Raw genomic sequence first — 12,909 nt, forward strand, 5'->3', positions numbered from 1 at the left:
GTACTCTCTGCTCTAGCCAAATGCAACATACGGTTCCCTCATCCGACCCTCATCCGCCGGTTGCATTTTCTCAGAGCAGAGCTTTGGCTTTTGCAAGATCAAAACCCACAGGGTGTCTTCATAGGATTCATTTCGTTTTCCTTTTTAAACACTTTTTCTGTGATAAATTTCAATGGAATTTTTTTAGTGCTGTACGTTAAGTAAAAACAACTGGGGCCAACCAGTGTGTTGCATAAGCCATTATCTGTTTCTAATGATTGGCTGCAGCTTTCTTAGCCTAAGGTTTCACTTGCTTCTTCCATGTTCTTGTTCCAAAAAATATTGAGAAAATAACATTATGTAAGCATGTTGTTCCTTTTCTGATGGAACGGATGTGTCCAGGACAGTACTTGTTTTTCAACTGTTATCCCAGACGGCAACCCTGAACATTTACCCACGCACCTTTTCATATATTATCCCTTTGAAATTATGTTTTTTAATGATGAACCCATCCACTGCATAAAACCATCTTAATTAAAAGATAGCTCAACCCCCTTTCCCAGATATTCCGAAGGTACTCATCCCAAATACTTAAAAGTCTATCCCTGGGATGAAAGAGCCGGTGGATCTATGTGTTTTGTCCTGTAACGCCAACATTATGAAACATCTTTTCAATTCAAGTGATGCAATGATAAAGTGATGGCTGCCACTGCCAAATAGTATTATCCTCTTAAAGGACACTGCGCTTGTGAAGTTTCAACCACTCATTCTAACCGTACCGGTTCATTCTAAAAGTAGACGTTCACGATCCCCAGCATCCTGAAGCGTTGAGGTGACGGTGTGGTCGTTTCGTTTTTCCCAGCATGGCGGGCAGCGTGGCGGAGAGCTTCGACACGGAGAGCGGCTACGAGGACTCTGAGAGCAGCGACGCGGCCAACTCTGTGGTGCGCTTCATCGTCCGCTTCATCGACAAGGTGTGCACGGAGAGCGGCGTGACCCAGGAGCACATCAAGAGTCTGCACAACATGATCCCAGGTAAACTCCCCTCCTTTGATGTCAGGCCGCTGTGCCCGCTCCCCTGACCTAATTCCCTCCCCTGGTCGCCCAGCACCGCCTCCCCTGGACGCTGTGTGAACCCTGAGCGAGTGTATTCTAAGCAAAGGCTTTAGGCCACTGAGACCTCTAAGCTGTTTAAAAGGACTTGACCTGCTAACTGGCCTTGAGGTTGTAAATATGGGCTGGCGTTGGGGAAGCAGGCGTTTCTCCAGACGTTTGTGCATGCGCTACACACGCAATGTGTATATGTGTCTGTCTGACGGAGTTGAATGTTGGTGTGGATGTGCGTGACGCACGTTTGCCTGCTGGTTGCCAGTGGGTCGTGGCTGGACGCGGACATGCATGGTGCATGGTGGGTAAAAGCAACTGCTTATCTCTGACCCCACAGGCCTGGTAGCGATGCAGATCGAGGTTCTGGAGACGGTGCACAGAGAGAGCCGGAGGCTGCCTCCCATTCCAAAGGTAAGGGCCAGATCCACAATGCATTGTTTCCAAACACAAGCACCTGCACCTCTTTTTCATTCACAACTTGATGGTTATCCATGTGTAGTATGGCAGACAATAGCATGACTTCATGTATAAAGTCGATTTGCTTTATCAATGACTTGAATCTGTATGCTAAAATCAGGTTTAAAGCATCTTGGCCAGCTCAGCCATTGTCCTATCGAAGGTATTTACCTTAAACAGTTGTCATAAAACCTAATTCTGTTTATTTTATTTATTTGTTTGTTTTTTTTGCTAATTCGCATGGCAGGTTTTGTCTGGTATGCTGGCTGATGTACTGTGTGTTTATCAGTGTGTATACCACTCACAATTGAGATTGTTATTATGACCACACATTCATATTGAGCCAGATGGTGTTTTGGTCCGTGCGCTCCTTTACGCCTGCCAGCTCTATGTGCACCCACCCACCCAACCAGCAAGCCAACTTTGCCATGGGAGTCGGCTGTCTAGCCAGACATGACTGTGTTTCTCCCAGCTTTTCAGAGCCCTACACAAGTTCTTTCTTGTAATGATGGTTACAAGCAGAACGCTAAATGGGTTTGCCGTTAAAGGCCTTGAGAGTTTGAATAAACAGGTGATGGTGAGTGATGGCAGTTTGATCGATGGCTAATTTGAACCGCCCACTGTCTGATGTTCTGTTTGGTTGTTGCTTTCCTTTCCTGATTTGTCGCCAGCAGTCTTGCCATATAAGATTAATCAGACACGGCAAAGTACATCTTTATCGTTTTCAAGATCGGTGTCGAAACGTAACAATATTATTCGAACGGTCTGGAAGTGAGACGGTGCAGAAGCAACAGTCCGTGAAGCTGTGTGGAGGTTGCGAGGGTTTAGGAACAAAGTGCAAAGGAGGTACATTTTTGTAAGGTGATCTGATCCGTGTCTTAAATATTGAACGATGAGACGTCTTTTTGACGCAATGGTTATCTTTAGCTATCCTTGATAAACACTTTACCCGACCCATGCCACTCTGAGTCAGAGGCTAAAATTGGACCAGCTGTGTTTCTTATGAGTTGACCCCTGGTCAAAACATTAGGCTCTTCCCAACAGATGTCACAAAGGCCCAATGAATGAGAAATGATGAACACTAATGAGGAAAGTGTCTCTTTTTTACTCAAGCTTGGCCCCTTAATAAGTTTGTGAAACCGGCCAAAATAACTGTTTGTACGTAAAGAGAACAATTCCTGGGATCTCTGTGATGCGTGTTTTTAACACGGACTACACTTAATAACATGCATGTGATGCTCAGTGTCCTCACAAGCTCTGTGCTGCACTTCTACATCGTAACGCCTTTGTTTTAAACATCATCATCTGGGGGGGTCTTAAGCCCTCCAGGCTGAATGTGCTTGAGGCACTATGTTGTTGTGCGTTTTGTTTTCGTTTTTTTGGGTCTCCGCCTCTCCTGTTTATTTGTGTTTAAAAAAAAAACGAGAAAGGGGGGGGGGGGGGAAATGTGTTTTATTGGTGTGATGACGACCTCTTTAACACATGTGTTCATCCCTCTAACCCAACAAAGTGTGGCTGAGGCGCTGCAGTCCATCTTGTTAAGGAGTCTCTCCCCCCCCCCCCCCCCACTCTCCCCCCCCCAGCCTAAGATCCTGCGGCCCACGCTGCTCCCCGGGGAGGAGCTGGTGTCGGAGGGGCTGCGGGTGGTCCTCGACCCCGACGGCAGGGAGGAGGCCACGGGGGGCCTCCTGGGAGGTCCGCACATCCTGCCAGCAGAGGGCGCCCTCTTTCTCACCAACTACCGCGTCATCTTCAAAGGAACGCCGCACGACCCACTAGGTAATTACTATTCCATAGGGAGGTTGGCGCCGTCCTGGGTCACGGTGGTCCCGGGGGACCACCAGCACACAACCTTGTCCAAACCATGTCCCATCATTTCTATGTTAGGTGTAAAGAATGTGGATGTGCATCAGGTTCACGGCACGTGGTGGGTAAAGTTCAGTCCAATTAACGGAGGTCGTGTCTGCACTCAATGGCAGATCTGGTGGTGTAGAATCTGTGCTGTCAGTAGAGAGGGATGTGTGTGAGGTTGTGTGTGTGTCTATGTCTGCAATTATTGTCCAACGCCATATCTGGTGGTGCGGCTCTCTTTTATAACCGAACAACGTGTCCTAGCGAGGTTTACATCTGCTCATGTTTATTACAAGAATGACTTGTCCTATGTGAACATCAGTGAAGTATTCTGTGCGTGTGTGTGTGTGTGTGTGTGTGTGTGTGTGTGTGTGTGTGTGTGTGCGTGTGCGTGTGTGTGTGTGTAGTGGGGGAGCAGCCAGTCATCAGAGCCTTCCCAGTTTCCACCCTGGTCAAGGAGAAGAAGATCAGCCTCCAGAACCAGCTGCAGCAGAACATGCAGGAAGGCATGCAGCTCCGCTCCGCCTCCTTCCAGGTAGGCCCGGGGGGCGGGGTCTTATTGGGTGGCAGTGTGGGGGCGGGGGGGGCCCATAAAATGTTTTGAACCAGGGTCCTTTATGACCTACCTACGCCACTGGCGATCGGGGAAGCATGTATAAATTTAACAGTTACAACACTGATGACACAAGAGCACAAGTTTATTGCTGACTGCTCCCATGATTAATTGTTGTTTGGCTGAGCTCCACAAACTATGCATTTGAATGAAACCCCTAAAACTAGCTTAATACAATGACATCATTGAGAGACACATTTTGTGTTCTTCGTTTGAATAGGAAACGGCCGAGGATCGGCAGAGAGCATGAGAGCATGAGCATGGGTTTTTAGTCCACATAAAATGCCTCATCTTTTTAGTAAGCAGGACAATAAAGGTGTCTGTTCTTATAGTCGTGGGTCACTCAGTTTGTGTGTCTGTGTGTGTGTGTGCGCATGCTCGTTTATCTACGTTTGCAACCTAAGACCACTCGTCACATGAGTACCGACCCGCCGACCGATTTGGGAGATAGAAAAGCCGCTCCTTTGTAGGCTCTCGCTGACGGTCTCAAAGGGTTGACGGTCGCATCGTCTCCGCCTGTGTCTCGCACGCAGCTGATCAAAGTGGCCTTTGACGAGGAGGTGACCTCAGAGATGGTGGAGATCTTCAGGAAGCACGTGCAGAGGATCCGCTACCCACAGTCCATCTTCAGCAGCTTCGCCTTCGCCGCGGGACAGGCGGCCCTGCAACTCAGCCATCCCAAGCAGAAGGAGAAAAACACAGGCTTCAGGTTTGTTGTTCAGGTTGTACCGCGTGCAGCGCTGGGGCCCTTTCGCCTCTGCATGAATGCTTTAAGCAGATGCCACTCTCAGCCAAGATGAGGATGTTTTTTTTTTTAAAACCTTCTTGCCTAATACCTTCTTTTCCTCGGTTCCACTCAGGACACTGTCCAAGTCCATTGTGAAGGGAGCCCGGAAGGCGGGGAAGATCACCATGGGCAGAGGCGGCCAGACCACCCTGAAGAAGAGCGAGCGGGGCAGTAGGATGACCTGGAACGATGACGACGACATTTCATGTGAGTTCGGCAATGTGGTTCACACCATGCAGGTCAAAGGTCAAGTCTGGGCCCTGATGTTCTTCGTATCGCACGTCCTATTTTTGGAATGTGTGTGTGTGTGTGTGTGTGTGTGTGTGTGTGTGTGTGTGTGTGTGTGTGTGTGTGTGTGTGTGTGTGTGTGTGTGTGTGTGTGTGTGTGTGTGTGTGTGTGTGTGTGTGTGTGTACCTGCTTATAGATGTATGTTGGTGTGTAAGAGGAATGTTGCAGGGCTGCAAGTGGTGTTGGTTATAGAAATAATCGGCCTCTTTCTTTCACTCGCGATATGTAATAAAAACATGTGGTGCCACACTCTCTGCAACATGTTAAAGACCCTTGGCAGTGTGCAATGGTGGTCTGAGCTTGAACCTAGACAGCTGCGGATCTTCCAGTGGTTTCTTCTCCTTCAAAACAAGATGCTATCGCGTTCATGTTTCCATTTCTACTAAGAGGCTCACTCTCTGTGTTTTCAGTATCGGATGACGGGGAGCCCCCCCCCAGCAGCACTCTGCGGGCCTCAGAGAAGTCCACCATGGAGCAGCTGGTGGAGCGGGCGTGTTTCCGTGACTACCAGAGGCTGGGCCTGGGGACCATCACCCTCAGCGCGTCCCGCACCAAAACGGGCGAGCAGTTCCGGATAACTGCGGCCAATCGACTCTACTCCCTCTGTCGCAGGTACACAACCCAGCCCACGTAGACATCTCATGGGGCACACACACACACATCCTGCATCCTACATCTCCCTCTTCCTCTTCCTCTTGCCCGCTCGCTCACTCACGCACGCACCTCTTACAAACGCACACACAGCCAGACACAAACACACACCAGGGATGGAAATTAACACCCGCCACACGCCATTTGCGGGTGGATTTGTATGATGGCGGGTTCCTCCCCGTTCTGTGATTGGTTCCCCATCTCAGGCGAACATCCATGGATCCATGGAATCCAGGGCCAGGCTGCCTCGCAGCGCGAAAGGAAATCGCGCACAAGGCAGCATGGCTATAGCCAGGCTATTTCGGAGGCGGGACAAGTTCAGAATTCCATTCATAAATTAACAGACGTGACTGTGACGTGAATTGTCTGGCTAGCTGGCTGGTTCTGGAAGTGTCCATGGTAAGATTTGTGTAACCAACGAGAGAGAGGTATGATCAGTTAAGCATGACGAAGGAGAAGTGTATGGAAGTAAATCTGTGCCATCGGATTTTGAAAATAAAAGCCATTGAATTCTAAGCACTGAATATTTATGCATTGAAATAACGTATCTGGATTTGAATTTCAACGTAATCAACGTCCCCACGTTGAAGTTTTTGACGTTGAATCTCTGATTTTGAATTTTTAACATTGAAAAATAAAGCTGAATAGGAGTTAAATTCAAATCTAAATACGTTATTTCAATGCATAAATATTCAGTGCTTAGAGTTCTATGGCTTTTTATTTTCAAAATCCGATGGTACAGATTTACTTCCATGGAAGTGACTCAAACATTTTGTGGTTGAGAGGGCCTATCGGTTTCCACCATAGGTTTCTACAGGAAAAAATCTGTGTGGGGGTCGGGGAATCTAGAGCGGTTCTCCACATGACGAAATGTTCAGTTGCTATTGTCATACCAAATGGATATGTTCAACAAAAAAACAAGGAATTGAAAGCTACTTACAATAGGCCTAGGCTACATTAATTTCCCCTGATGACAGCAATGTTCCACTTTTCAGTTCCCTTTATTTATTCACATATTTCAGCAGCGGCATTTATTCAGAATCAGAGCCCACATTCAATAATTTGCAGTTTCATAATTCTGAGAATTTAGTCAGCATTCAGATTTCTCAGAATTCTCTGACACTGAAAAAATAAAGCGCTACTACTAGGCAAGGCAACTTTATTTACATAGCACTTTTCATACACAAGGCAGACTCAAAGTGCTTCACATATAAACATTGTCATACAATAAAATAAAATAATAGATAAGTAAAAGAAAACATATGCAAAGAAATGGGTAAAATAGAAAGTTAAAAAGGCATTTTAGTATTAAAATAGAAATTAAAGGAAAGTTAAAAAAGCTTTTTAGAAAGTGCAATGTATTTAAGATTTAGCAGAAAGCTAAAGCAAACATAAAAGTCTTCGGTCTTGTTTTAAAGGTGCTCAGTGTTGGGTCAAGTCTTAAATCCTCTGGGAGTTTATTCCAGCTATTTGTTGCATAGTAACTAAATCCTGCTTTCCCATGTTTCGTGTTTATTCTGGGGATAATTAACAGATTGGTCTCAGAGGATCTTAGTGGTCTAGAAGGCTTATGTAGTGGAAGCATATCAGTTAAATATTTTGGGCCTAAACCATGTAGGGATTTATAGGTTAGCAACATGATTTTAAAATCAATTCTCTGACCTACAGGAAACCAATGTAACGATTTCAGAATTAGTGTAATATATTAAAAAAAATTTAGACTTCTAGCAGCAGCATTCTGAACAAGCTGAAGCTTCCTCAGAGTTTGTTTTGGGAGAACTGTAAGGAGACCATTGCAGTAATCAAGCTTACTAGTGATAAAGGCATGTACCAGTTTTTGTAAGTCTTCGGTGGACATGAGCCCTCTAAGTCTTGCTACATTTTTAAGGTGATAATATGATATGCCGATTTCTTAACTGATTTGATGTGACTGTCGAAATGTAAATCTGAATCCATGATAACCCCTAGATTTCTGGCTTTGATTGAGGTTTTCAGGGACAGAGAGTGAAGGTGTTGGGTTACTTTAAGCCTTTCCGTTTTAGAACCAAATACAATTATCTCTGTTTTGTCCTCATTTAGTTGAAGGAAATTTCGGCACATCCATTCTTTCACTTGCTCAATGCACTGGCACAGCAGATCTATGGGCCGATAGTCATTTGGTGATAGCGATACATAGATTTGCGTGTCATCAGCATAGCAATGATGGTCATTATTGTTATTTTGCATGATTTGCCCTAGTGGGAGCATGTAGATGTTGAATAAAGAGGGTCCTAAGATCGAACCTTGTGGGACTCTACATGTCACGTTGGTTGATTCTGATACAAAGTCGCCAATGGAAACAAAGTAGTTCCTATTTTGTTGGTAGAACCTGAACCAATTTAAGACTGTGCCTGAAGCCCCACCCAGTTTTCTAACCTGTCCAGAAGTAATATATGGTCTACAGTGTCGAATGCAACACTGAGGTCAAGTAGCATTAGTATTGAGGTTTTGCCAGAGTCTGTGTTAAGACGGATGTCGTTTACAACTTTAATAAGGGCGGTCTCAGTGCTGTGCAGGGGTCGAAATCCTGATTGGAAGGTGTCATAGCAACCAGTTGATGCCATGAAGTGATTAAGTTGCTGGAGGACAACTTTCTCAATGATTTTACTTATGAAGGGTAGATTTGATATTGGTCTGTAGTTGTTAATTATAGAGGCATCTAGGCTCCGCTTTTTTAAAAGGGTTTTCAAAGCTTTTGGGAAATTGGTCTGACTGGAGAGAGTTGTTAACTATCTGCAATATGTCTACTGCTAGGCAGTCGAAAACATTCTTAAAGAGGTTGGTAGGTAAAGTATCAAGGCAACAGGTTGATGGCTTTAGTTGTGTCACAGTTTCCACAAGAGTTTGATAGTCTATAACATTAAAGCATGCCATCCTTGCCACGTTACTTTTGCCTGAACAGGGTGGTAGTCCAACATTTTTGCTTGAAGTGGAGATATTGATGGCGCGTCTGATGCCTTCAATTGTATCAGTATAAAAAGCTTCAAACTCATTGCATTTCTGCGTGGAATAGAGATCAGGTGGAATTTGTGTTGGGGGGTTGGTCAGTCTGTCAACAGCTGCAAATAGGGTTTTTGCATTATTAGTGTTGGTTTTAATGATATTGGAGAAAAATGTTTCTCTAGCACTTTTTAAGTCTAAATTGTAGGGCACGGAGGCTCTCTTTATAGATATCATGGTGAATATGAAGTTTGTTTTAGTTTGTTCAACCTTCCTGCATTCTTTTTTCTGTGCTGTTACAGAAGCAGCTTTTCTCCAGGGTGCCTTTTGCTTTCCAGAAATCGTTTTAACCTTATAACATCTATGACTTTCAAAATTTTCACATTAAATTTTCTACAAGATCATCAGCAGAACATGGGTTGAGAGGTGGTAGCAAGGAGATGGCCTTTTTAAAAATTAAATTAGAATCTTCATTGAAATACCGTTTTTTGACAGTATTTGATTTTGTTGGAATAAAAGATATGTTAAAGAAAACACAAAAGTGGTCAGACAAGGAAGGATCAGTCACAGAGAGATCAGAAACATTGAGGCCCTTTGTGATAACCAGGACTAGAGTGTGCCCCTTACAATGAGTAGCCTCTTTCACATGTTTAAACAGTTCAAATGTGTACAAAATGGTAAAAAGTTTTTTTTTTTTTAAATGATCAGAAACAGTTCATAAGAATAATGTCATTATATAGATTTATTACACGGCTCATCTCAATGCCGTGGAACGCTCCATTCACTTGCATGGGCCATTCACAACTTGCGGCGGTGAATGACTGCTGTCAAGGAAAGTGCATTTTTTTTCATCTTTCGTAACACTCCGCAAGTAGTCCGGTAACTTGTCAACCCCAGCGTCTTCGGCTGCTAAGCGACGTCAACGTCTTTAGTGGACTATTTCTCTGCTGACCAACAGTACGAATGCTGGTAACAAACGCACACACAGCCACACCACTCGTATACACACGCACACACACACACCGCCCACACACACACACACACACACACACACACACACACACACACACACACACACACACACACACACACACACACACACACACACACACACACACACACACACGTGCAGGTATGCATGCACACACACACAGACACACACACACACACACACACACACCTCACAAACACACACACACTCCTCTCTCACACACACACCCCTCAAACACACACTAACCCCCCACACACACACACACACACACACACACACACACACACACACACACACACACACACACACATTAAACCCACATACCCGTATCATACATTCCTCATACACATACCTGACAATATAAGTAAGTAAACCTTTAACACGCCTCACCTTCGCCCTTCATTTATTTGGAACAATCATCAGCACATGCTCCATCCTGCCAAAGATACGGATGATATTCATCATTAGTATCACAATGTGATCAGAAGCAGTTCATAAGAATGATGTCATTATATAGATTTATTACACGGCTCTTCTCAATGCCGTGGAACTGGCACTGCCCCTTCGCAACTTCCGGCAGTGAATTATTTTGGATAATTCACCGTTGCTAAGCATATCATTTCCGCTGTCAAGGAAAGTGCATTTTTTGCCGTCTTTTGTATTACCGTACTCTGCAAGTAGTCTGGTAACTTGTCAACCCCAGCGTCTTCAATTGCTTAGCGACGTCAACGTCTTTAGTGGACTATTTCTCTGCTGATCAACACTACGAATGCTGGTAACAAATAAACTGTAAAAAGACACACCTAGTGAAGTTAGTATTTCGTTTTGGCAAGTAGCCGTGTAATAAGCGAGATAATGTATAGAACATCGCCGGTCATTATCGAAAATAAGCCCCTTAAGGGCGAAGCAAGACGCCTCCGGTTCGAGTGGCTGTCCTGTTCGCCCTGTCGGGTATTATTTTCCCGATAATTACCGGCATTCTATACATTATCCCTTACACATATATTTATTATTATGAATTATAATTAATTCCAACAAATTGTATATATATATTTTATTGTTATTATTATTAATACTCCTACTAATAAAAATAACGAGTATTACGATTGATTTCTTCATGATACTATCATCTTACTCATATACTAGGCCTAAAAAAAAATAATGTTTGGTTCCGGTTTCCGACCGACCCTGTCTATTTATGTGCGACCCAAATTATTCTATGAGCTTTAAAAAAAGAAGAAGAAAAAAAAATGGATGAGCGAATTTTCTCATTTTTAAATGAAAACAACCTAACTATCATTCGCTGCCGCTGGAAAAAAATAAAATAAAAAAATAAAATAAATTCCCTACCTACCCATGACCTCAACTGACAACCAACAGGAACCAAACTTTTTCTTTTTTAGGCCCTACTAGATGTTTTATACTGTATGTTGACATGGGGTGTGTGTGTGTGTGTGTGTGTGTGTGTGTGTGTGTGTGTGTGTGTGTGTGTGTGTGTGTGTGTGTGTGTGTGTGTGTGTGTGTGTGTGTGTGTGTGTGTGTGTGTGTGTGTGTGTGTGTCTGTGTGTGTGTCCCAGCTACCCGGGGCTGCTGGTGGTTCCCCAGGCCGTGCAGGACAGCAGCCTGCACAAGGTGGCCCGCTGCTACAGACACAACCGGCTGCCCGTGGTGTGCTGGAAGCACCCCCGCTCCAAGGCCCTGCTGCTGCGCTCCGGGGGCTTCCACGGCAAGAGTGTGGTGGGGCTCTTCAAGTCCCAGAACCCCTCCACTACAAGTACGCACCCCCGCCTCGCCACGCACACACCTCACATACGCTTCATTTAGTTCAGAAGGAACCAGGAATGCACCAGGACACAACGCTGTATCTAGGGTGCGATAACGGACCGTTAAATGTTGGCCTTCACTCAAGATCGTTTCATCTCGAGCCGACCACCCTGTTGATGGATTCATGCCAATCACGTGACTGCACGACCGCTATAAGCAGAATAGTACCTAGACTTGAACAGTTTAACCCTTTTGCTTTTCGTGGCTGTATCCTTGCGTCCTAACTATGCATCTGCATCATTGCTATTTCATTTGACCATTGTTTTTGATTGTGTATGGCCTCAACCTCTGTCTGCAGCCACTACTTCATCCTCCGAGTCTTCCAGTAGTCTAGAACAGGAGAAGTACCTGCAGGCCATCCTTGACTCCGTTCCAGTCCACTTCAAGATGAACGGCAACAACACGCTATCCAACCGCTCCCAGATCGGACTGTCACCAGGTACACCAGGTAACAACAACAACGTATTGAAGTCACTCATGCATTCATGAGTCGGAAAACACCTCAAGACACCTTGTTCACCTAGTGGCCTTATTAGTTAGGTAAACCTACAATCTTTGGGGAAAACATGACGACAGCTCAATTTATTATTTTCTGTTCTTGCTGTACGGTTTCCCAACCAGGTAGCATTTTGATTGTATTTTAATTGAGTTGTCATGGTTTCTCCAATGGTTTGAGAAAGTCCCCTCCCCCCCAGCAAAGCAATATGGCACCTTGGATAATAAGGTCCAAAGCAATACTTTGTAAGAATCATCAGCTTGTCAGTAGGAGGGTTTAGGTCATTCAAACACTGATGTTTACTACTTTTAGTAGTTTTAAAGAAGTTTGAAATGTCCTTCCTTCTTAACATTAGCAACCTGGGCGGGATGTTTTTACCCCTGGTCTTATAATATGAGGATATTGCCCTGAACAAGTATGTTGAGGACAATTCAGCATTTAATATAAGCCAAGACCTGGATGTGATTCTCGTATTACTGCGGAACAGAATTCTTTAAGTGCACTTTGGTTTCAGACACTATATTTATGTCTGTGCGTGGTAGGTCAGTTACCTACTATGATCTGGAGACAAATACTCAGATAACAATGTTGTGTTGTGTGTGTGTGTGTATCCTTCTGCCATTCTGATCCTTTGCAGTCTACCGCCATCCAGTTGGCGCGAGTCTAGTCAAAGATTGCAAACTTGAGATTTTGAAACTATTGTGCCGTATCGCTAAGCCGTGTTTTGTGGCTCTTTTGTTTTACCAGCATGTTTTTTCCTCTGTCATCTTCCTCAGTGTGTTATCAGACACTTATCTTATGTGCAGTCATATTGGCTCTGTGTCTGTGAGAGAGGGAGAGACAGAGGCAGATATATTTATATATATATATATATTATTAGGTCCAT

General features: G+C 44.6%; 1 protein-coding gene across 1 annotated transcript in view; it reads left to right on the forward strand.

Moving 5' to 3' along the window:
• sbf2 (SET binding factor 2) overlaps positions 1–12,909 on the forward strand; it is a 51,479-nt gene that overhangs the window by 22,687 nt on the left and 15,883 nt on the right. The window contains exons 12-20 of the mRNA XM_056608072.1: positions 842–1,014; positions 1,424–1,497; positions 3,126–3,321; positions 3,801–3,928; positions 4,540–4,715; positions 4,867–5,000; positions 5,493–5,694; positions 11,281–11,477; positions 11,826–11,975. Of these exons, the coding sequence (XP_056464047.1) occupies positions 842–1,014; positions 1,424–1,497; positions 3,126–3,321; positions 3,801–3,928; positions 4,540–4,715; positions 4,867–5,000; positions 5,493–5,694; positions 11,281–11,477; positions 11,826–11,975 (1,430 nt within the window). The remainder of the gene's footprint in view (positions 1–841; positions 1,015–1,423; positions 1,498–3,125; positions 3,322–3,800; positions 3,929–4,539; positions 4,716–4,866; positions 5,001–5,492; positions 5,695–11,280; positions 11,478–11,825; positions 11,976–12,909) is intronic.

Source organism: Gadus chalcogrammus, chromosome 14 (genome assembly GCF_026213295.1).
Source record: "Gadus chalcogrammus isolate NIFS_2021 chromosome 14, NIFS_Gcha_1.0, whole genome shotgun sequence".
NCBI lineage: Eukaryota > Metazoa > Chordata > Actinopteri > Gadiformes > Gadidae > Gadus > Gadus chalcogrammus.